Source organism: Peromyscus leucopus, chromosome 3, assembly GCF_004664715.2.
Source record: "Peromyscus leucopus breed LL Stock chromosome 3, UCI_PerLeu_2.1, whole genome shotgun sequence".
NCBI lineage: Eukaryota > Metazoa > Chordata > Mammalia > Rodentia > Cricetidae > Peromyscus > Peromyscus leucopus.
Window position 1 is genome coordinate 106,256,966 of NC_051065.1, and position 21,586 is coordinate 106,278,551.

The 21,586-nt window shown below is 52.7% G+C and overlaps 2 protein-coding genes across 4 annotated transcripts in view; one reads left to right on the forward strand and one right to left on the reverse strand.

The window, feature by feature from the left end:
- Zxdc (ZXD family zinc finger C) overlaps positions 1-7,418 on the forward strand; it is a 32,201-nt gene extending 24,783 nt beyond the window's left edge. Inside the window, exons 8-11 of one of the 3 annotated variants that reach the window (XM_028854502.2) lie at positions 2,681-2,850; positions 2,991-3,044; positions 4,667-4,768; positions 5,929-7,418. In XM_028854502.2, coding sequence (XP_028710335.1) covers positions 2,681-2,850; positions 2,991-3,044; positions 4,667-4,768; positions 5,929-6,015 — 413 coding nt within the window. In that variant the 3' untranslated portion in view covers positions 6,016-7,418. Of the gene's footprint in view, positions 1-2,680; positions 2,851-2,990; positions 3,045-4,666; positions 4,769-5,928 lie in introns of those variants that run through there. The other 2 variants (XM_028854511.2, XM_037203911.1) reach the window with 2 other exon arrangements.
- Positions 7,419-7,652: 234 nt separating this feature from the next.
- The window catches only part of Cfap100 (cilia and flagella associated protein 100), a 29,777-nt gene continuing 15,843 nt past the window's right edge, over positions 7,653-21,586 (reverse strand). Inside the window, exons 4-17 of the mRNA XM_028854520.2 lie at positions 21,149-21,249; positions 18,933-19,125; positions 18,024-18,091; positions 17,775-17,938; positions 17,448-17,528; positions 16,919-17,100; positions 16,561-16,599; positions 16,332-16,467; positions 14,486-14,534; positions 14,220-14,371; positions 11,947-12,082; positions 9,913-10,118; positions 9,268-9,361; positions 7,653-7,925 (exon numbers count right to left, since the gene is read on the reverse strand). Of these exons, the coding sequence (XP_028710353.1) occupies positions 7,812-7,925; positions 9,268-9,361; positions 9,913-10,118; positions 11,947-12,082; positions 14,220-14,371; positions 14,486-14,534; positions 16,332-16,467; positions 16,561-16,599; positions 16,919-17,100; positions 17,448-17,528; positions 17,775-17,938; positions 18,024-18,091; positions 18,933-19,125; positions 21,149-21,249 (1,715 nt within the window). The 3' untranslated portion in view covers positions 7,653-7,811. The remainder of the gene's footprint in view (positions 7,926-9,267; positions 9,362-9,912; positions 10,119-11,946; positions 12,083-14,219; positions 14,372-14,485; positions 14,535-16,331; positions 16,468-16,560; positions 16,600-16,918; positions 17,101-17,447; positions 17,529-17,774; positions 17,939-18,023; positions 18,092-18,932; positions 19,126-21,148; positions 21,250-21,586) is intronic.

Here is a 21,586-nt window from a genome sequence, read left to right on the forward strand (position 1 = left end):
CTGGGTGTTTGCTTCTCAGTGACTAGAGCCACTGTGCTCATGTGGCTGCCTGCCATGCCACCTTCAGCTGTGGTTAGCATCTTCAGAGTCTGTCTTTGTCCCCATTGTTGACTCCACAGTGCTGGGGTGGTGGGAGCAGGGTATGTTGTAAAGGCTCTCATTATGTAGCCCAGGCTGGTCCCAAACTATCCTGTCTCTCAGATGCTGGATCTAGTGGTATGAAGCACTGTCAGCTACCACTGCATTTTGATGATAGGTTTGCAAGCCATACATTGGGAGCTCTAGGAGAAGTGTCACTGTACCACATGATAAAGATGCAGTAAATACCTGCTAAATGAGTAATAAAACACACAGAGATCAGTAGCCATGGAACACATTTCAAATAGTTACATTTAGTGCACATATAAAATACCCCTCATATAAAAACCTGATAGAGGTGTCATATCTAAGGCTTTCTGTGCACCTGGCCTGGTTCTGAGCCACTGTGTTGTGTCTATTACCCAACCCTAGTCCTCTCTAAAACTCTGAAAGGTATAGGTCCTGTTATCCCCATTTCTGGATGACAATCTTGGAACATGGAGCAGTAATCACTAATGAGGATCAATACAAGGACTAGAACCCAGGGCAGACTGGCCCCAGGATTTCCTGAACCTATAGGCCATGTTCTATGTCTGCCCTCCTTCAGGTGAAGTGGACTGTGGGGAATAGGTAAGGCTCACCTAGAGCTTCAAGGGGCTCCTGGTTAGTTAGGCTGCCTGTCAGCATGATTGACCATGTCAAAGACCAAAAAACCAAGGTGCCTCTACAAACAAGAGGTTGGTAACAGTCACAGTCTTTCAGGCCTTAATCAACTGAGAATCCAAGAGGTACCCTTAATAATAGTGCCATCACCATTTTTATTAGAGAGCAGTGAAATCAGTCCCCTCAAAATCTAGGAAAGACATTGAACCAGCATCATGGCAGTATTTGACTCTGGTGGGAGTTTTGCAGAGGTAGATGAAGAGGGACATGGTGATTACTTATTGTGATGTTGTCAATGAACTTGGAAAGCCCATAGGCTTTAGCACAAAGCATGAATAGTCTGAAGAGGCCTGTGGGAACTAGTGGTACTGTGATGGGTCACTCAGCTCATTGCTTTTTTGTTAAACAGAAAGAAGATAGTGGAAAAAAAAATAGATGGTAATGATAAAAACAAAAGTGAGCCATTCCAGGGTTACTGGTGACAAGTCCAGGCAGGGTAAGGCCTGCCAGATTTTTGGCAGGAAACATTCAAGTCATGTTGATTGGCATATTTTGCTCAGTTCCTTTAAAAATCTCAAATTCCAACAACCAAAAAGTTAAAAATCCGCCTGTCAGTTTTAAGTTCACTGGGAAGGATAAATAAGGAAGTCATATAAGTAGGCAAAGGAAAGAGAAAGCCAGTGTGAGCACCTGGCTTTGAAGAGTGACTGGGGTTGGCTTCTCTGGAAACATGGACTCCTTACTCTTTTTTCCTTGTAACTACTGCACTGAAAAACAGCAAACCTTAGGACACACACACACACACACACACACACACACACACACACTCAGCTATGTCCATATTTTTATGCCAAGGAAGCATGCTGGGTTAATAAGAAACTTAAAAGCATACAAGTTCATGTGTGTATAGTTCTGGAGCTGAGTGAGGTGATGTGCATTTTCAAGAAGAAGTGACAGGCAGCTTCTTGCCTCACCCCTGACCTGCTAAGAACAGAGAGAGCAGTTAAGCAGGAAAACTGCATAAGCCATCAGGGATTTTGGACAGAGCCTGGCAGATGAGTTGAAACTGTAGTGGAACCACCTCTATGAGAACTCACCTGCAATGAGAGAGAGCTCCGTGTCTGCTTCCAACATGGACTCTCCTCACCTTGTCCATCAACCTGGTTAATATTTGCACTTTAAGAAAGGGTTCCTTGGCCTGCCCTTCCATCACCCCCACCCAAGAAAGCAGGCTGTGGGAGAAGCAAAGGGAAGCGCTGTGCCTGTGGCCCCAGGTATCATACCAGTCACAAACATGAGCACAGCACACTCAGAGCACCACCTTCACAGGTGCTGGTGACCTCCAGAAGTGAGCCATGGCTTGCAGAGGGCCATGGGATTTTTTGGTTTGATTTTGTTTGGTTTTTCAAGCCAGGGTTTCTCTGTGTAACAGTTCCAGTTGTCCTGGATCTCGCTCTGTAGACCAGGCTGGCCCCAAACTCACCAGAGATCCACCTGTCTCTGCTTCCCAAGTGCTGGGACTAAAGGCGTATGCCATCACTGATGGGTCTCCATGTTTTTAGAAAAATAAATAAAAATAAAAATAATAAATAATTTGCTGCAACTAAAAGGCTGGGCTGAGTGGCGAGCCAGCTGCCTTGTGTGCAGAGTACCAAACCTTTTGAGTCTTCCGCCTGCCACGAGCCGTGGGAGTTTAGGGATGTGGCCCTCAGAGAAGGAGCACCTTGATTCAGGTTCTGTCAGGCAAAAATCTGGTAGGTTTGTCGGTTTTACCTCTTGCCTCCTGAAAGTCCTTTGGAACAACTTTCAAGTCAGTGAAGCTATATAGGATGGTGGGAACCATGAAACTTCTCCCTCACAAGTCCTCAGTCAGGGCCAGAGCCCAGCCAGGGAAGCATGTGTTATGTTAGATGTGCTGTTTTTATCTGCTTTGTTTTAGGAACCTCTGAGTTTGCTCATGGGAAGATGAAAAGCCGCACAGCCAACCCTCCTCCTGTCCACTCAGGCCAGCAGAGTTGCTTTTGTGGAAACCTCATGGTACCCAGTGGAGGTCTGCCAGTGTCAGCCCCTGTGGCTGGCCTGCAGTGTGTCCAGATCCCTATTCTGCAGGTAGGAACCACCCACGTGGATGTTAAGGTCTGCAGGGGCAGGATGGTGGAGGGGTGGCCACTGCCCTCTCAGTAAACTGTCCTAAGTCCTGTGTCCTGCCCCAGCCATCTTAATAACCCCAGCCTCTCTCTTCTTCCCAGCCTGTCTCACTGCATCTGTGCAAGCCCTTGCCTTTGTTAGGACTGACGTATCAGGTTTGTGGCACTGTGTTACCCTGTGTCTAGTCCCCTCAACCTGGTCCATCTTCCCCACATCCCTTGGAGGTGCAATGGCTTGTGCCTCTGTCCTGCCAAGGCCTACTTGGGACCACTGTGTGCAAGCTGGAGGCATCAGAGACTGCCCAAGCTGGCCGTGTATAAGCTTCACAGCTGCTGGTATTTATGCTGCCCCACCTCTCCCTGGACTCGCCTATAAGCTCTCCTTAGACTGTTCTGGCCATGCTTCTGGGCACCACTCCTGGCACACGAGCTGGTGCAGGCTTTCATGTGAAAACAGTGGGGTCTCTTTGATTCTCTGCTTTCTCGTTGGTCGCTGAAGATAAGGTTCAGCCACCTCTTTGGGGGCTCAGCAGACCTGTATTTGACAGACAGCCATCTATGAGCTGAGTGAGCCAAGTCACTCAGCAGCCCCATACATACCTGCAGTCCCAGGATGGCCTCTAAGGAGGTGGATGGGGAAGGAAGGGGTTTGGAAGCTGAGAGATTCTGGCCCAGTCACACACACCTACATGTTGCACACTTGTACTTAGGGCTCCGGATGAAACTTCAGCAGGCCAGTGCAAACCTAGCTGTCAGAGACTGAGGGTGGAGCTGTTCCTGTTACTTCAGAGGGCTTAGAGACAGGCAAAGTCCATCTGGGAGAGGACCGTGAAGGAAAGATGAGACCAGGGGTAGAAGACTGTGAGGGGCCTGCAGGACTCAGATAAATGGGGGACAGTGGCAGAGACTGACCTGGAAAAATAGGCAATGAAAGGGTTCTAGATCAAAAAAGAAGCAGGTAAGGGCTTGGTGGGTAGACTCAAACTTATGAGTAGAAAGGAACTGAAAATCATGCTCCTCCCTCCCAGTTTGACCCAATGGTGGAACAGCTTGGAACAGCTAGAGATAGGGACAGCGAAAGGAGTGGGAGGCTTGTCCTGGAGGAGCACAGCCAGAGCGCGCAGGTCAGCTTGCAGAAGGCACTCCAGGGCTAAGGGTATAGGGTGAAGAGACCGTAGAAAAGCTGCCACCACAGGTAGAAAAAGAGCCCACTGGGAAGAGCGTGCACCAGGGTATACATCTTTACCTGGCCTTTGGCAGCTAATGTTGTCTTGGGCAAGTGGCTCTAGCCCACAGCCTCAGTATTGTCCTGAGATGGAAACGGTAGTACTTAGAAGGTCCTTGGGGCAGTGGGAGGATGGAGGGTGCTCAGTTTGGGGGTGGGTGGGTGTGCAGCTGTAACTGAATGTGCACATGAGAAAGCAAAACCATTCTTTCCTAACTTGCTTCTGGAGACCTGGCAGCCTCCTCATCTCAGGGAGCCCTCTGCTCTCAGGTCTGTTTGGCCCATGGGGAACAGGGAACAGAGAGAAGACCTCCCCATGAGCTTGAGAAAATACTAGGGCACCCATGCAGACTTTAGGACCTCAGGAGGAGGGGTGCTTTGGGGACTGGGGACAGTTTTTGAGTGTTGAAATAATAAACATAGGGAGTCTGGCATCTGAAGATCCCAGACTAAACTGAACCTTGGGCTGGGTTAAAAGTGAGAGAGATGGAGAGGCCAGTGCTCCTGCTTCCTGATTACCAGTGTGTGATGGTTCTTGATGTTGCCTCCCCAGGATGACCCCTCAGGTGAAGGAGGCTTGCCACTAGCCCTCAGCCCACAGCGTTCTGCCTTCCACCCCTACTTCACCGTGGATCTGCCTGTCTACGTCCTCCAGGTCTGGGTGCCTACAGTTCTTCTTCTTCTCAGTAGAACTCATCCCAGGTTTCCCATGTCAGGAGACTGTGGCATTGGTTAGCAGCTGCCATGAGCCTGCCCTGGAAGCACATTGGGTTGGTGGTCAGGCCAGCCACCTTGGACTTTTGTGAAAAGATAGTCAGGACCACAGCTTTAGATAAGGCTTGGTTGACACTACAGTGTCTGCTTATAGACCTGGTGAAACCTAGTGTGCCTGTGACTCCATTTCTAAATTCTCCGTAAATGAGCTGCACCCACAGGAGTTCAGTAGCTATGTAGTGAGTGGTTAAGCTGAGTAGGTAGCCACCAATGCAGCTCTAGGTCTGAATGGAAGTCACTTTTCAGGCTGCCAGCCTACCTCAGAAATGTCAGTTCTACTGTCCTAAGCCTCTCAGAAGACTATCCTAAAGAAAGGAAATCTGAGCCAGAAAGCCATAGGTGGCACCCAGTGATCAGGAGACAAAGGCTGGAGAGCTGCACATTTGAGGCCACTTGGGCCACACAGCAAGAACCTGTCTCTGACAGACACAGAAAGGGAGGAAGAAGATGTGGGGTGGTGGGGAAGAGAGCAAGAGGCAATGAGAGAGGGAAGGTGAGTTACAAACTGCTGGCGACCTCAGACCTGCCCACTGCACCTTAGAGTCTGCAATACCAAGCAGGAGTGCTGGGTTCTAGCAGGAGAGTGATGGGTACCACCCATGGCCATCTCCCTCCCTAGGTGAGCTGCCTACTGCGTGTGGGATATAAGAAGAGACGGTCTTGGTTTTTTGGTTTTGGGTAATTTTTTTTACAGGAAAGTACATGGGTGCTTGAATATATGTGGACCCATCAGTGGGCCTAGAAAAAAAAAAATCTGGGAAAATGTAATGGTTTTTAGTGTTGTGAGTGGTTGGTTGGTTGGTTGGTTGATTGGTTGGTTGGTTTTTGTTTTTTGAGACAGGGTATCACTAGGTCACCCTGACTGGCTGGCCTGGAACTCACAGAGATCTGCCTGTCTCTGCCTTCCTGAGATTAAAAGAATGTGCCAACGTACGAAGCACATTGTTCTTTGAAGGGACAAAAGGTGTGGAATAGGTCTCTGCTGTGCCTCCCCCTCTCTTTCCACCCCACCTCTCCTCAACTTTCTGCTTGGTTTTGCAGGAGGTGCTTCCAGCATCTGGGGGTTCTGCTGGGCTGGAGACTATGCAGGCACCAGGAAGTACCATCAACCTGCAGGACCTTCAGTGACAGCAGCCTGAGCAAACAAGGACCATGTTCCAGGCTACATTTCAAGACCTCAGATGACAATGGTGTGGGCAGGGAGACCTCACTTGACTTGTGCTCAGCAGTCCAGCCCGATTCTTTGAGACTTTGGGGTACATGTAGTGAAAGTGCTTTCCTTCTGTTCTACCAAGATCCAGCCTGGGCTATACTCTTTGAAACTGCCTCCATAGTGCGGTAGGCACCATGGCCATGCAATGCATGTGCATTCCAGCCCTTCCCAGTCCCCTTGGGCCTGAGCTGGGTAGCACTTGTTGCATTAGAAGACCCCTGCAGGAAGTGGGTGGACCATGGCTCCCTGCTCAGGTACATCTCTGTACCTAGTCTGGACAGGGCCTTCAATTGTAGTGTGTTAGCATTCTGCCTGAGACATCTAGAAGTTTGGTTCTTTTCTGAGAGCTTGTGCGACAGACTGCTTCGCATCTACTGGGCTGGTGTTAGTGGGTGTGTGGGTTTCACTACACTGTATGCCATGGTGAAGCCGAATTTGGGCTGAGCTTTAGCAGTTTACATGGGCAGCTAGTCTGAAAGGTGATTGGGGTGGCCTGGCGCCCACCAGTGGCCTGCTAGTAGGCCCTCTTCCTAGACTGACAGTGTGGCTCATAGTTTGGGAATGAAGAGTTCAGACTTTTAAAGTAATTTTTCTAAATTCTGTATTTGGGATTCTTGGTAAATAGTAACTTGTCTTCAGTCTCTAAAGTGAGGTTCTGACTGCTGTATGTTATGTATAGGGCTGGAACAGAGGTGTGTTTTATGGTTGAGATTGAAGATAAGCATATTATGTGGCCTTGGCCTTGTGTGTTTTCAGAGTGATTCTGTCTTCCCAGAAGAGACGGTTGCCTTGCACATATTTATTTGTTAGTTAAGACTGGACACAGGGTCACTCAGAAATGCATTTTTCTTGGGCCTTTTGGAGTGTGTGCTTATTCAGATACTGGTTTGGTTCTTCCCCTGTCTGAGTTGCTTTGTTTCTTGGGTCCAGGGAGGGCCCTGAGTTTGGGCATGCGTCCTCTCTGGATGGCTCTGTGGGGCCATCTGTCTAGGTGCTGCTCCCCACAAGGGGATTATAAGTCCTGCTTGAGAAGATCTCCTGCTTTCCACAGGTCTCTCCTGCACCACAGGCCAAAGTTTAGGGGTTGGACATGCCCACCTGTCATCAGGGCCCACCCCACTCCATGGGTAGCCTGGTACCACTGTCACCTGCCTCAAGAGCTCACCTCACAGAGAAGCTCCCTTCTCCCACAGCCTCCAGGGTGTGTCTGCCAAGTGATGGGCTGGGCTGTCATGTTCTAAGCACTGGAGCTTCCTGCTGCCATGGGCCCAACTCTTAGTACAAATGAATAAAAGTGTTTGTATGTCATCTACCGAAAGTTTGACTCCGGTTTCATTCAAGGTACTGTGCATGGTGCTGAGATTCTTGCCCCTTCTGCCCAGCAGGCCACACGTTCTTTTGTCTCCAAGGGCCAGCGACGCCCTGCCCTCCTCAGGGACAGGTTTTGGGCTTCTCTCCAAGCAGCTGTTTCTGATGGGAACCCGGATGGTGTTCTGTCCCTCAAACACATGCTTTGGGTGAAATGACAAAAGAGGGCTTCCCAGAGGCTTCCTTCAACAGGCCATTCAGACACCCAAGAGACGTGACTTTATTTCCTGTTTGTAAGGAGGCTGGCAGGAGAGCGTAAGATGGAGTTGGGGACCCATCAGGCTCACAGTTCCTGCCTTCACTAACTACTGACCTCTTCCTGAGCCCTCAGCCAGCTCTGCTGCTAAGTGAAGAAGAAGAGCATCTCCTCCTTGTCCTTGTCCATCGTCACGTGCTCAGATACCTCCTTGATTTTGATGACTGGTGGACGGGAGCGGCTTACCAATCTCCTGCCTCTCTGCAGGGGCAATAAATATGGTGAGCCTGTGCTGGCTGTGGAGATGCCGTGCTGCCCATGTCCCCTGCTAAGGTTCAGGAAGTGGCCAGCAAAGCCTGGTCATACAGACCCGCCATTCAGGGGTGGTACTGACTAAAGGGACCTGGAGTGCGGATCCGCCTAGCAGTCGCCATGCCAGCTCCATGGAGCACACTTTTTTGAAGGGCAAGAGCTAAAGTTATTTCCTAGCTCAGGGCTTCCACAGGAGAACCTGCAGTGTGACAGAAAACCTTAGAGGTCGGCTCTAAACGTCAGGGATCACTCTTAAGGCCCAGTCCCACAACCTTCAGCTCTCTTAGGCTGTCTGTTCTGGGTCCAACAGCAGCCCTTGACTGATGCTCCTAACCAAGCCAGCTCCTCCATGCTGTTTGTCACATACACTATGTTGAACTAAATCATGTGATATGACACTTTCCGCCAGCCCCCCAAAACTTAGCTATTTCCTTTGTTCTTGGATTTGCTTGGGGAAGTTCTCGGAAGGCTGCTCTCTAAAGAGGCTCCTCTGCCCTGCCAGCCCTCTGGTGGTAGCATGTGTTTGCTCCTTCTTCCCCTCTGCCCCCAACCCCTTCTTAATGAAGCCTCCCCTCCCCACTAAGGCCCTGTTAGGTTTAGACCTCCATATATTGTCCTGTTTCTGTCCAAGGCTCTCCTTGCCATCTGAGTCCTGATCATGGCCTGGAAGCCCTTTCTCCTAATGAGCTGCATCTCCTGAAGGGAATTATGTGTCTACTTTCTTTCTGGACTAAGCACAGGGATGTTTAGTAGCATCTTACTATTAACAGTGTTCATCTTTCCCAAGCAATGAAATGGGCAGCCATGTTTTATGGATGCCCACCAGCTCCTTTGTCTCTCAGGGCCCATACTTGACTCCAGACCTGCTTTCAGGGCCAGACTTTCTGCTTTCACATTCAAAAGGCACAAGGCTACCACAGTGCATTTTCTGTAGGGCGACAGCTTGAGACCCAGAAGACACAGGCCTCTCTCAACCGGCAGCCACTTGACCTACGGTCTGTCTGGGGGGTGGACAGAGCAACAGGCCCCTGAAACTGGGTGTTGGTGTGATGAGTTCTGTGGCTGAGCATCTGCACCTGGCAGAGGTTATGACTAGTACATCTGGGAGATTGGTCCTGGTGAGGTCAGCTCTAGGGCGGGGGCACTAGAAGTGCCTGGCTTTGGAGACGGCTCCACTCCAGCTCGGCACTGCAAACTGTTTCTTCAGCAGTGATTTGCCTTCAGGGAAGCCTCGGAGCTCGGGCTGGAGAGCCCAGGAGCTGTACCCTCCAGCCCTGGCCCCACCCCTCACCTTCTTTTTGACTTCCGCTTGGGCCCTGGCTCGAGCCCGCTGTAGACGCTCCTCCTGCAGCTCCTTCTGCAGCCTGGCCTTCTCCTCACGCATCCTGAAGACAAGAGGTGCCTTACAGGGACCAGGGCCTGGGGGGGATCTCTCCTTTTCCCACTCAGGCTCCAGGTCAGTCCATGCCCTCTCACGTCTAGAAAATGCCACCTCTGCCCTTCCTGTCAGTCCTGGACAAATCAGCCAAGGCTTGTAGGGGAAGGCAGATAGGGCTAGGTAGATGCCATGCTGACCTTGAGGGTGACCTAAGGTTCGGAGCACACCCCTCAAAAAGCAGGTTTCCCTGGATCCACATCTAGGTCTTCAGTCCCTGTGCCCACAGTCCAACACCCTGGCACCTAGCTAGGACATTAGTCTTAGTGCAGGTGCTGGGGCCCCAGAGGAGATGGCCCCATGCTTGGGAGAGACAGACAGACTTGGCAGATAGTTGTGTCCCATGACTCTGCCCTCTGGGACCCACAGAGGCCTGGCTTCACACCACAGAGTCCTGAACCTGTCTCTCTGGTCAGGAGACTCAAAAGGGTGGACTCTGACTAGAGCGCCCTGCACTCAAGCCAGGGCTGCAGTCACAGAAGGTTGGGCACGGTGGCTTACCTCATGCGCCGCTCCCTCTCCTTGGCCTTCTCAGCCTGCTCGATCTTGACCTGGGGTATGCGCTCCAGATTCTCGAGCAGCTCATCTAGCTGATGCTCCACCACGGTCAGCATCTGCACGGTGCCCAGGTTGGCCTCCTGGTGTGTGCCCACACATTTCCGGTACACGTCCATCACCTTGAGGTTGAGGCTCTCCAGCAGCTTGTCCTGGGGACAGTCGGCCAGCGGTGTGGCATGGCTGCAAGCCCTTGCTCACCCTCACATTGACAGCCTGCCTACACCAGCAGTCATGGCTTGTCAGCCAGGATGGAACAGCCACATTGTGGGCTCACAGAGAAGGGTGGGACAATGGTACCTGATTCCCTTAGCCAGAATAGCCCTGGTGTTCCTTTGGTCACACCTGACTCATCTCACACCCCAGCCCTTCCCCCAGCTTCCTTAGCAAGCCCATTGAGGCCCTTGCTACAGGCCACAGGAATATAAGAACTCAGTTGATTATAGCAAAGCCACTACCTGAAGGGATCAAGGAATTCCTTCAGAGGAAACCAAATCCCAGGGAGCTTTTGGTGATACTTGGCTTGTTATAATCAGCTGTCTTCTGTTATGAAAATCATGTGTGCCTTCATAGCTTTCCCAATTGATTTTTCCCCAAGAATTGCTAACAGTGTGGACTGATCACGCTTTGGACATATACATTTGAGGTATTTGGAGAACAGCCTCAGGAAAGGCTTCCTTACCCCCAGCCCATCCGTTTCTCCCCTTTCAGCACTGGAATCAGATATCTCCCTTAGCCACATTCAAGGACTAACAAAATAACAGTCCAGACCACCACATGCTAGTCTCCTGATTTAAGGTAAATTCCACAAGGAGACACCACCTAGGTCAGGTGGACCCTAAGTAATAGTTTTACACAACTTAGCTTGGACCCTCCTTTCTTACAGCCTTACTAACTTTATAGACCCCTAACTTCTTACCTAACCACTCCTAGGAATATAGGTTGAGCACATAAATTCCCTTTTTGATATACTAACTGATATTAGCTCTCAGCTGACCTCCTCCCTTAACCACTTCGTTTTCAGGTCATAAAAGAAAGCCTGACAACAGCCGGGCAATGGTGGCGCACACCTTTAATCCCAGCACTCGGGAGGCAGAGGCAGGCGGATCTCTGTGAGTTTGAAGCCAGCCTGGTCTACAAAGCAAGTTCCAGGAAAGGCGCAAAAGCTACACAGAGAAACCCTGTCTCAAAAAACAAAAAACAAAACAAAAAAAAAAAAAAAAAAAAAAAAAGGAAAGCCTGACAATCACTGCCTGAGGAAACTCTTACCTGCCTTTATGATCTTACAGGAATTCAGGCCTGGTGACCTGACTGGAGGGAAGGATTGTGATTGTTTAGGTATATAACTGTAAAGCTAGAGACTGAATGGTGAATTAAAGCTAATGGACTATAGAGCTCCGTGTGCTGAGATTCTATTTCCCGAAAATAGTTCTCGCCATTCATAGTTTTCTCTCCTGGGCCCCTGGGAGAAGGCTGGTCCTTCTAATATTATACGAGATGCACTGACCCCCAACTCCCCACAGGACCACATCCTGTGAGGCCCAAGGTAGATGAACTCATCCCTCTCTGAGCCTGTCTGACATCCAGAAAGCAGGTAGCAACTGCCCTGTGAGTGTTGAGTGGGTGTTAATGAGCCGCAGCAGGTAAAAAGGCTTGGTCAGGCCTGGCCACAGCCAGCACCCAGCAGCTCTTGGCCAGGCAGGAGCCAGGCCCCTGGCCTGGTGTCTGTCACACAAGGCCCGGGACAGTACTGGAAAGAACTAAAACCTGAGTGAGTAAATACTTCTGTGTTTGCATGCTGAGCTCCTGGCCCTGGTCCCTACAGTCAAGCATCTGGGAAGCAGTGCGCACGGCAGCTGAGAAGGGACGGGTAAGCAGACCCCTGGGGCACATGCCACACCGAGCACCCCAGAGCATAGGAAGCGGGCAGGGCCGGAGGTGCTGGGCCTGGGCCCTGCCCTGAGACACTCCTGTCCCTACCTGCTGGTCACCCTTATACTCCCCGAAGTGGAAGACTCGGGCTTTGAGCTGTAGCTCTGCTGCTGACTCCTCCTCCTTGGAGATTGACATCATCATGGTGGTGATCCACTGCTTCAGCAGGTTGACCTCCCTGTCCCTGCAGGGTCAGACAGTTCCCTCAGCACCCAGGGCTCCCACGAGGCATGACCTAGCAGGCATGTCCTGAGGCCATAGGCCTTGAAGAGTGGAGGTTCTGCCCACCCGGGTGGAACTCCAGGACAGTGCAGAAAGAGGTGTTACCCACCCTTTGCACCTGATGTCAGTGGAAAGGCCACTAGTCTCTTGCCTCTAACAGCATTAGCTTGTAGGATCTTGTGATGTTTACTAAATTGAAATTCCTTTCTATTCCTAATTTGTGAGCCATGGTGTTGTTTAACACACTGTTGGGATTGTCGTCATTTCTCCCTTAAATGTGTGGATGTGGGGTGTGTGTGTGTGTGTGTGTGTGTGTGTGTGTATGTGTGTGTGTGTGTGTGTGTGTTTTGAGACAGGGGTCTTCACTGCCTGGGGCTTACTAATGAGCTAGGCTTGCTAGCCAGCAAATCCCAGGGATCCCCTGTCCTTTCCTTCCCAAACCATAGTTATAAATGAATACCATGATGCCTGGGACAGAGAGAGAGAGAGAGAGAGAGAGAGAGAGAGAGAGAGAGAGAGAGAGAGAGAGAAAGAGAGAGTTCTGGGAATCAAACACAGGTCCTCCTTGCAAAGCAAACACTTGACTGACTCAGCCACCCCCTTAAACCTTTAAATGTTCTGTAGAGTTATCTGTTACCACAGCTGGTTCTATGACTCTTTGGATAAATTATTATCCATTCACTTTCTTTAATCATTTTCTCTTTCTCACAAGCTGTTTTCTGATTTTTTTTTCCCCTAAGAAATGGTGGTTGAGTTCATGGGCTGTGACTCAGAAACCACATGTGGGTGTTCCTGGGGTAGCTGCTGCCCTTCACCTCTGTCCTGCTGGGAGCATGGATAGCTGTGTTGAGGGAGAACAGGGCCTCTGGGACCCTGAGAGGTTCCTGGCCTCTCTCCAGAATATCTCCTTGTGCCTCCAGCCCTTGCCAGGGCTCCAGAAAACAGTTTTGCCTAACAGCAGGTAGTTCTACCTCATTCTGGAGGTAGCCATGCTGGACCGGTAAGGGGAGTTGTGAGGAACATGGCTCCCTGTCTGGACATTGAAGTCTCAGCTGGGTCGGGGCCTAGGCCCTGGCTGTTTCTGTTGCCTGAGCTGTCTTTCCTGGGCCTCTGGGTGACTGGCTCCTCCGTGTTCCCCAGCAGAGTCCTGGGCCACACACTGCTTTCTTACCTGCCCTCCCAGCTGATGTCACCCGCCCTCACATCACTCCCCTCGTCTTCCTCCTAGCATGTGCATTTCCTACCAGTCACTGTATGGGGCTGTCTGCCGTCCACTGCCATCCAGCATAAGCTCCCGTGGGCAGGCCCAGCCTGACCCTTGCAGGCCTTGGGCCCTCCCAGAAAAGTTGCTCAGAGTTTGGGGACTTGGTAGATGAGCCTGAACAATACCCCCAACCCAGTACCCCAGCCCAACCTTCCCTACTCTGCCCCCTTGGGCTCTGGAATGGGCCAGCAGAGGAAACTGGCATGGGATGGCTGGTGGCCACACCCTGTAGCAGGGATTATGGGTCTGAGTGTCCCGTGAGCTGCAGGTGGGGGTGAGACCAGCTCCTGCCTCCCTTGCCGCCTTGCTGCCTACACCTCGGGTTTCCCTGGGATCTTTCCAGAGTCCTGGTCCCATGCTGTGCTAGACAGACTTTGGCAGACCTGTCTTCCCAGGCCTCACCCATCCCAGACTGGCTCCAACCTGTCAGGGGGCCCTTATGCCTTCCCACACAGCTGCACCTCTGCTGCCTGGTGCCCACCTGAATGCTGCAGGCCCCCCTCAAGGCAGTCTTCCTTCCCTCCCAGCCTGGGGGCCGGAGGTGTGGTGCGAGGACCTCTGATACTTCCCCACAACCCAAGTGTCTTGAAGACCAGCTTCCAGCCCCTTCCCAACCACGCCGGCCTCCGGGCCCTAGGGTGTGGTGGCCTTCCACATGGCAGGGCCGGCTTCCCAGGGCCTGGGTTAGTGGCAGAAGAGCTGAATGGGAGGTCCTCAGTGCTACCTTCTCTGAAGGTGGCTCCCAGGTCCAGGTATCTACCCAGGCACAAGGAAGGGGATAACTGATAGTGCAGTGGGGGGCAGGAGTGGGGGGGGGGGCGCCATGGCAACCTACATGCGGATCTGGGTGTTTTTCAGAGTGACATTCAGATCATCCAAGGTCTCCTCCATCTCCTGTGTGTTCTGAATCAACGACAGGTTCTGTTCCTCTAGCTGTGTGAAGACGTCCAGGAGCTGCTGGGGCTCAGTGAAGTACAGCGCCAGCTCCTGTGAGGGGTAGGCAGAGAGGGTGCTGTACAGGACAGGGCCCGGGCCGGGGGGGGGGGCAGTCTAGGGTACTTGGTGGGGCGGGACAGGAGGGGCAAGAGCCCAGTCACAGACCTCCCCATCGCTGTCAGTGTCCTCTTGTGATGGCAGCGTAGAGCTTGACCTGAGGACAGACAGTGAGATCAGAGCTCCTGGACCCGTCTAGGACACAAGTGGCAAGGGGGTGGGGGGGGTCAAAGGATTAAAGACATGGATGGAGTGTGTTCCCTACCCCTCCCTTCCCCCCACATTGCTGAGATGTAGCACCAGCCCCCGTCGGGGTCCCACAGCCAAGAAACACTCAAAATGTGGTTAGTCCTCAGTCTCCAATAGAACAAGACTACCTTCCCTTGGTCCACTAGGTTACGCTGTCCGGATCTCTCAGCCCTCTCTCTAGGTGCAGGGCCTCTTGTATCCTCACTTCCATTGTACCTACCTTCCTACTTACCATTCATTTCCTGAGTGCCCTCTCTGGGACCGACCGCCTGGATTGGATCTAGGTATCTGTCCCACTCATAGCCACTGGGCATACCCAGCTCTTCCCAGCTGACTCCAAGCAGCACCACACAGGGCAGACTCTGTCCTGAGACAGCTCCCGGGGGTGCAGAGAGGCTGCATGGCCTCAGCACTGTATGGAGTGCTTCCCACCTCCACATGCTTCCCAGCCCTTCCCAGTGGCTCCTCCCCACTCCAGCTGGGCTGTGCGTTATCTGGGGGACAGGTGAGGTCAACTTCCTGCCAGATGCCCAGGAATCTAAGGTGGAGATGCAAATATCCAGGTGCACTGCACTCCAGGAGCAAAGAAGGTTGCCTGTGCCCTACCCCTGCACCTTCCGGGGCCAGTGTTACAGATGAGGAATGTGGAGGTAGCTCAGCCACTGCTCAAGATACTGCAGGAGACTGCTGAGCCCTGCCGCATCTCCAAAGGGATATGGTCTTCACAGCTGTGACCTTGTGCAGCTCGCAATCCGTCCAGTTGTGTTCACCTAGCTCCCAGCTTTTTGTTTTGTTTTGTTTTTTTGAGACAGGGTTTCTCTGTGTAGCCCTGGCTGTCCTGGAACTCGCTCTATAGACCAAGCTGGCCTCAAATTCACAGAGATCTGCCTGCCTCTGCCTCCTGAGTGCTGGGATTAAAGGCATGCACTACTACCCCCCAGCCGGTTCCCAGCTTCTTCAACTGTGCGTCCCAACTCCACATGGGTTTGGGAAGCTCAATGTGAGAATTACAGGGGAAAAAAAAAAAACGGGCAACAGTGAAAAGTCTCCTAACCTGCAATGGCCAGAAATTAATTAAAAGTCAAGCAAGTGTAACTAATCTGGGGTGTTTGGGACAGTGCTCACCCATGTTGCATTGTGAATTCACTCAGACTTGGTTCTGAGCACACACGTGCACTTTGCTGTTCCACCATACACCACCAACAATGCTGCTTGGAACACCTTGGTTCAGATCCGAGGCTCAGGCTCAAGACTACATTGAAAACTGCAGGGTTTTTACTGTGCATCCAGACACTACTTGGCCCAACAGTGACCCTGTAGTATCTTTCCAATGTTCTGGGGCTCTGACATATGGGGCCTTGCTTACCCTCCCAGCAGAGCCTACAGACAGGAAAAGTTACCCCTAGCACATGTCTTCCAGCGAGGAACAACCCTCCAGCCCCACCCCACCCCTCTTTATTATGCTGTCATACTGGGTCTACTCACTACCTCAGTCACCCCACGGCAAGAACCAGATGCCTGGGGCAGCCCTGTGGAGTGACCCTCAGCTGTTTTCCCTCTCCTCCCCCTACCCCAGGGCCACAGGAGATTCCTTGCCCCTCCCCTGTGACCCTGCCAGCCTGGCTGTCTCCTTGAGTGACCTCTGCTTCCCGGGGGTGGGAGGATGGGGGGTGGGGTGGCCCGCAAGCCCCTGGAGACCACTCACAGTCGGGAGTCCAGTTCATTGTACAGGCTGGGCTGGCTGGCCTGGCTGGGCTGGCCAACACGTGGGAAGCTCTGAGTGCTGGATGGGGCCTGCCCAGATCGCATCAGTTTTGAAGACTTCTTCAAGCTCTGAACCTCTGGTGGGGGGGGGGGGGGGGAAGCGGAGAGGAAAAGGTTTGTGTGTGCCCCTGGCAGGAGTGTGGGTCCCCTCTGGACTGGGGCAGCCATACCTTTCCACAGCAAGGCTGTCTTGCTCTTGATGCCAGACCCTACAGGAAGCAGAAGAGAACCCCATGTGACCACTGCTGGACTCCATGGTAATTGAGGCTCTCAGCCCAGGAGGAAGAGAGGAAAGGAAACACTTGGGAGGGGAGCCCTTGGTTTGACTGGAAAGCCTGTGTCCCTGTGGGAAGGCTCGAGCTAAGCTCCTGGGTGTCCAAAGTGAGTACTTCTATGTGTGGACCCAGCCACGGAAGAAAGGACCAGATGGGGCCCTATACACACAGGGTTCCTTCAAGCTGGGTGCAGGCTCTCTGCACCACCATCAGGGCCCACCCCTGGAGGACACCCTTCTCTTTGCCTCCTCACCTTTGTCCCCTAATAAGGCGACCGTGCTGGTGTCCTTGACCAACTCCCCGGGCTCCTTGGCCTTTTTGAGAGCCAGGCGCTTCTCCTCCTGCTCTTCCAACCACTCTTTGGGTGACAGCTTGTACAGGAAATCCTTGTAGATCTTGTAATGTTGCAAAGTGTCTTCGAATTTGGAGATTTCACTAGGTCCAGGAAGGGACGCAGAAAGTTAGGCAGTGTCCACCCCCCGAGCCCTCGCTGGGAGCAGCTGGGAAGGGACCCTGCCCTGCAGGGATGAGAACAGTCAGGATTTCCTGAGCTGTAACCCTCTGTGACCTACAGGGTCCTCAGGTATGGGGACCCTGCCTGCTGCTCTCAGCCTGAGCCACAACGGTCCTGTGTCCTGATGATGTGGCCTCAGGACAGTCACTGAGTCTCAGCTTCATCAACACCCATGGAACAGGCCACAGCCTCCTACAGAGGCTTTTGTGGTCCTAAGCGGCCCTTGGCTCCAGTGAAGTGACAGGGAAAGGTGTCCCCTGTACTCTACCTTTTGATGTTCATGATCTGGGCCGTGAGTTCCCGGATCTCAATGATCTTCTCCACCTTGATCTTGGTCTCTTTCTCAGCCCTGGGGGAGGGGGAACCAGGAGGCCAATCATGGATCATTAAAGACCAATCAGAAATGGATGAAGCCATGGCCTTGGCCTCAGGCACGGGCCAGGTAGGAGGCTAGGGGGTCAGCCAGGGGTCATGACTGTAGGTTGAGATCAGGACCTGGCTAGGGCTCAAGGTTCCAGGTCCAGGTAAGACTGGACTGGACCTGGTCTGGGATATGGGTTTTCACTGGCAAGGTCACAAGGGCCTGAAGACTCACAGTCTCATGGCCTGCACTGAGCTGCGGTCATTCTCCCTGAGGAATTCGTCAAACAAGTTTGCGTCCTTCTCCAGGAACTTCTCCGCCCTCTCCAGCCTGTTCTCCTCCCGGGTCGCCAGCATTTCTAGCCGCTGGATTTCATTGCGCTTCATTGACAGGGCGTACTGTGGGCCAGCAGAGCAAGCATGAAGGGACTCAGCTGGGCCAGAGCCGAGCTGCAGACCCTTGACTGGATATAGGCGTTCCCACCTGCAGGAGGAACATGTTTCGCTTCTGTTCCAAGTAGTCATTCAATGTTTCAGGTATCCCGTTCCTTTCTGCAACAAGACTCAGAAGGTGAGTACGGGAGAGAAGCTGGAGCCCAGGCTGGAATTGGGCACCCAAGACAGTCCACAGAGGAGGCTGGGGTCCTGCTGCCTACCCAGGGTGTTACAGGGGTGACGGGTCTGAAAGGGGGAGAAAAGGTTCCCTCAGCACGTAGCCAACCCTCCACATCTGTGGGGTCTGTTTCCTTGGAGTCACCCGACAGATCAGAAACATATGGAAGAGAATCACATTTGCACTACAGGTTATCAGAATGAATTCCTTTGTCCCTACAAACACTGGTCTACGTAGAATGTATATCGGACCCACAATGTGCAGATCTATGAATGACTCAGGGGAGCATAAATACAACTTGAGCATCACTGTGGGTTCTGATACCGAGGGGGCTCCAGGAACTTGTCCCCTGGGATGCTGAGAGATGACTGCTAGGCTCCACATGGTTGGTGACTGTCTGGCTTGGGCCTCTCTTACTAGAGCATCCCCACAACTCATGAGGTTGGCACAGTTAGAGGAGTCCAGTGCTGGCCATGTCCTATCAAAAGCTGCAGTGTCACCAAGATGACCGAGACCTGGAAGGCAAATCTCAGATGAGGCCTCCTCGCTGGAGCTGGACTGCCCATTGCCTGTGACTGGCTGGTTGTTGGATGGGCCTAAGCCTCTGCATGCTGAGCTTGCCTCCACCCTTGCACACCATGCAGTCTCCATGCGATCAGCATGTTCTGGAACTGTGAACCATCAAGGCAGAGCTCTTCAAGGTATGCAGTGTCAGACAGAGGGAGCGCCTTTCTTGATCACCCCTGATTCCTGCTCCTGCACAAGGTAGGGGTATTGTACCTTGGGTCATGGCCAGCTTCCAGGCCGTGTTGTTACGGAAGGCGTGCAGCTGCCGGGACTCAGCAATCAGCTCCTGGTCCTCCATCTCGCCTTCTAGCTGCAGCTCCCGGCGCAGGCTAATGTGCTTGGCGGACACCTTGGATGAGTAGGTCATCTTCTGGTGCACCCTCAGCATCTTTTTTTGTTCACGTTCCTGTGGGGGTGACAGGCAGTCAATGGGACCCGAGTTCTTGTCAGATGTATGTGTCCAGTGCTTCCTGACCAATGCTAGAGGCTGAAGGGGCCCAGACATAGGGAGGACACACATATACACACAAGCACACACACACACACACACACACACACACACACACACCTGTGCTAAGCACTCTGTTGTTGGCACTCTTAGAGAGGCTGTAGGCTCTTGCCCACAGCCTCTGGGGTTGAACAGGACAATGACCACCTGAGGAAGGGACCCGGGAGGGGCAGCTATACCAAGCACAGGTATCAGTTCAATGTGCAGCCAGATAACAAACAATGCCAGCATGGCTAAAAGACGATCATCTGTCCCTTTGTCCAAAGTCCCCTTTAACAGAGGCCAAGAATTTGATTTGCTAAAACTGACAAAAGGTTTAGGAAACTTAAACCTGTTTCCAAAAGACTAGCGGGTCCCCTGCAGGATGTCCTGTCACCCGGTGACCGGTGTCCTGGTGGCTGGTTGTCTCCACTGCCCTGCACCTCTGTGCTGCCCACAGGGTGGTATTGTGATCCCTCCCAGGATGACAGGGGAGGGGACACTCCCTGCCCATTGCGGCTCTCAAGCCCAGGTGTTGTCGAGCATTGTGAGCTTTGCGCGGATCTCCTCACTCAGATCCTCAGCATCAGTCTGTTTTCTGCTGGCACCCACCAGCTGCCACAATCTGATATCACTGAAGAATCTCCATAATCCAATACCCAGCCTGAAGTCCCCAGCTGGCCCCTCAGCATGATAGTACAGTGGTGTCCTCAGACGTGGAGGACACCGAGCAGCTGCTTGGGGTAGAGTGGGCTGAGGGTCTGCTGGGTACAAGGTTAGGGTACTAGGTGAGGAGGGTGTAGACTGGAGAGCCATTGAGTGGGGAATGTATGTGTGGGGACTTTCTGGGTAGGGAAGAGTTGCTGGGTGTGAGGGTCTAAATTAGACATCTGAGAGGAGGAAGTTGGAGATTCCTCAAGGGTGAAACGGCATTTTCCAGAAGGTAGTACCCTAAGGCACTGCCAGGCTTGGAAACAGAAATACCCAATCCTGCATTCAAGAAGAGGAAGGCTCCAGATGAAGGCCAGAGAGAGGCCTGGCTGTGGGTTTTCCATCCCTTCTCTGTACCTGAGCAAGTGTCAACTGGGTACCACCTTTCAGAGCCCCAAGCTGCCAGGTCTCATTCTGGAGCTGGGCATGGGTCACAGGCTTGTTCCAGTTTCAACACAGAGGCTGAAGGATGTCTTCCACCCAGTGCCCTACTGATGCTGCCACGGGGCCCTGCCACCCTGAAAACCGCAGGTGCTGAGCCTGAATCAGGGGACACAGGCTGTTGGGTCAGGCCAGAAGAAAGGAGGGGTGCAGCAGGGGGAGGAGGGGTGTAGCAGGTGGAGGAGGGGTGCAGCAGGTGGAGGAGGGGTGCAGCAGGTGGAGGAGGGGTGCAGCAGGTGGAGGAGGGGTGCAGCAAGTGGAGGAGGGGAGCAACAGGTGGAGGAGGGGAGCAGCAGGTGGAGGAGGGGAGCAACAGGTGGGCTGCTTGCTTTGTCTGGGCTTGTTCTGCTGTTGTGTGCTGGGCCTGGGGGATCCAGAGCTGCCCTGGCTAAAACAAGAGGCAACAAGCTGGGATGCAGGTAAGACAGGGGTTGGAGCACTCCCTGTGGGATTCCAAGCAGGGGAGAGGTGCAGAGGAGGGGACTTGTGAGGTGGGAGTCGGGCCTGGAGGGACAAGAAGAGTGCTGGGAGAGAATGGCGTTCTGCACAAGGGTAAGGGGAAGAGGGAGTGAGCAGCCGAGGAAGCCAGCGGACTAAGGCCCAGAGACAGTGAAGACAGAGTCATGGGACAGGTTAGAGCCGGGCAGCGTCTGCACTTGATTTTGTAGGGAAAGTGAGCCAAGGATTGCTCTGGTCTGTGTGTGAGCTGAGGAGGGAAGCATTTACCTGAGACAGAGGAAAGGAGAGCAGGGACGCTTCTCAAGAGGCTACCCCAGGCCCAGATACTTACTACAATGGCTTTATCCCGCTCCTGCTCTCTGAACAAGAAGAAATCCACATCCCCTGACATGTGGAAAGGGTTACTTGAGGGGTCAGATATAGTCACATTCCCTGCAAAAGGAAAAAAAAACAGCCTGTGTCTCAGGGGTCCCCGTTACCTTCTACCCACCATGAGACACACAGCATCTCTGAGTGCTCTTCAGTCCAAGCCCCATTAACTTTCCTCTGTGGTTTAATCGGGGGGAGGGGGGGTCCTGCCTGGCATCTGTCTCACCCATCTGCCTTTATCCTGCTGTGAAAATCCCAACAAGGCCCCTTTCACAGAGAAGGGAAGCCAGAGCCTCCTGCACCAAGTGATGGAACTGGACAGGTGTCCTATGGGTAGGGCAAGTGGGGTGCAGGCCAGGTCATCTCCGGGAGGTCCCAGGGAGACCATCAGAAATCCATC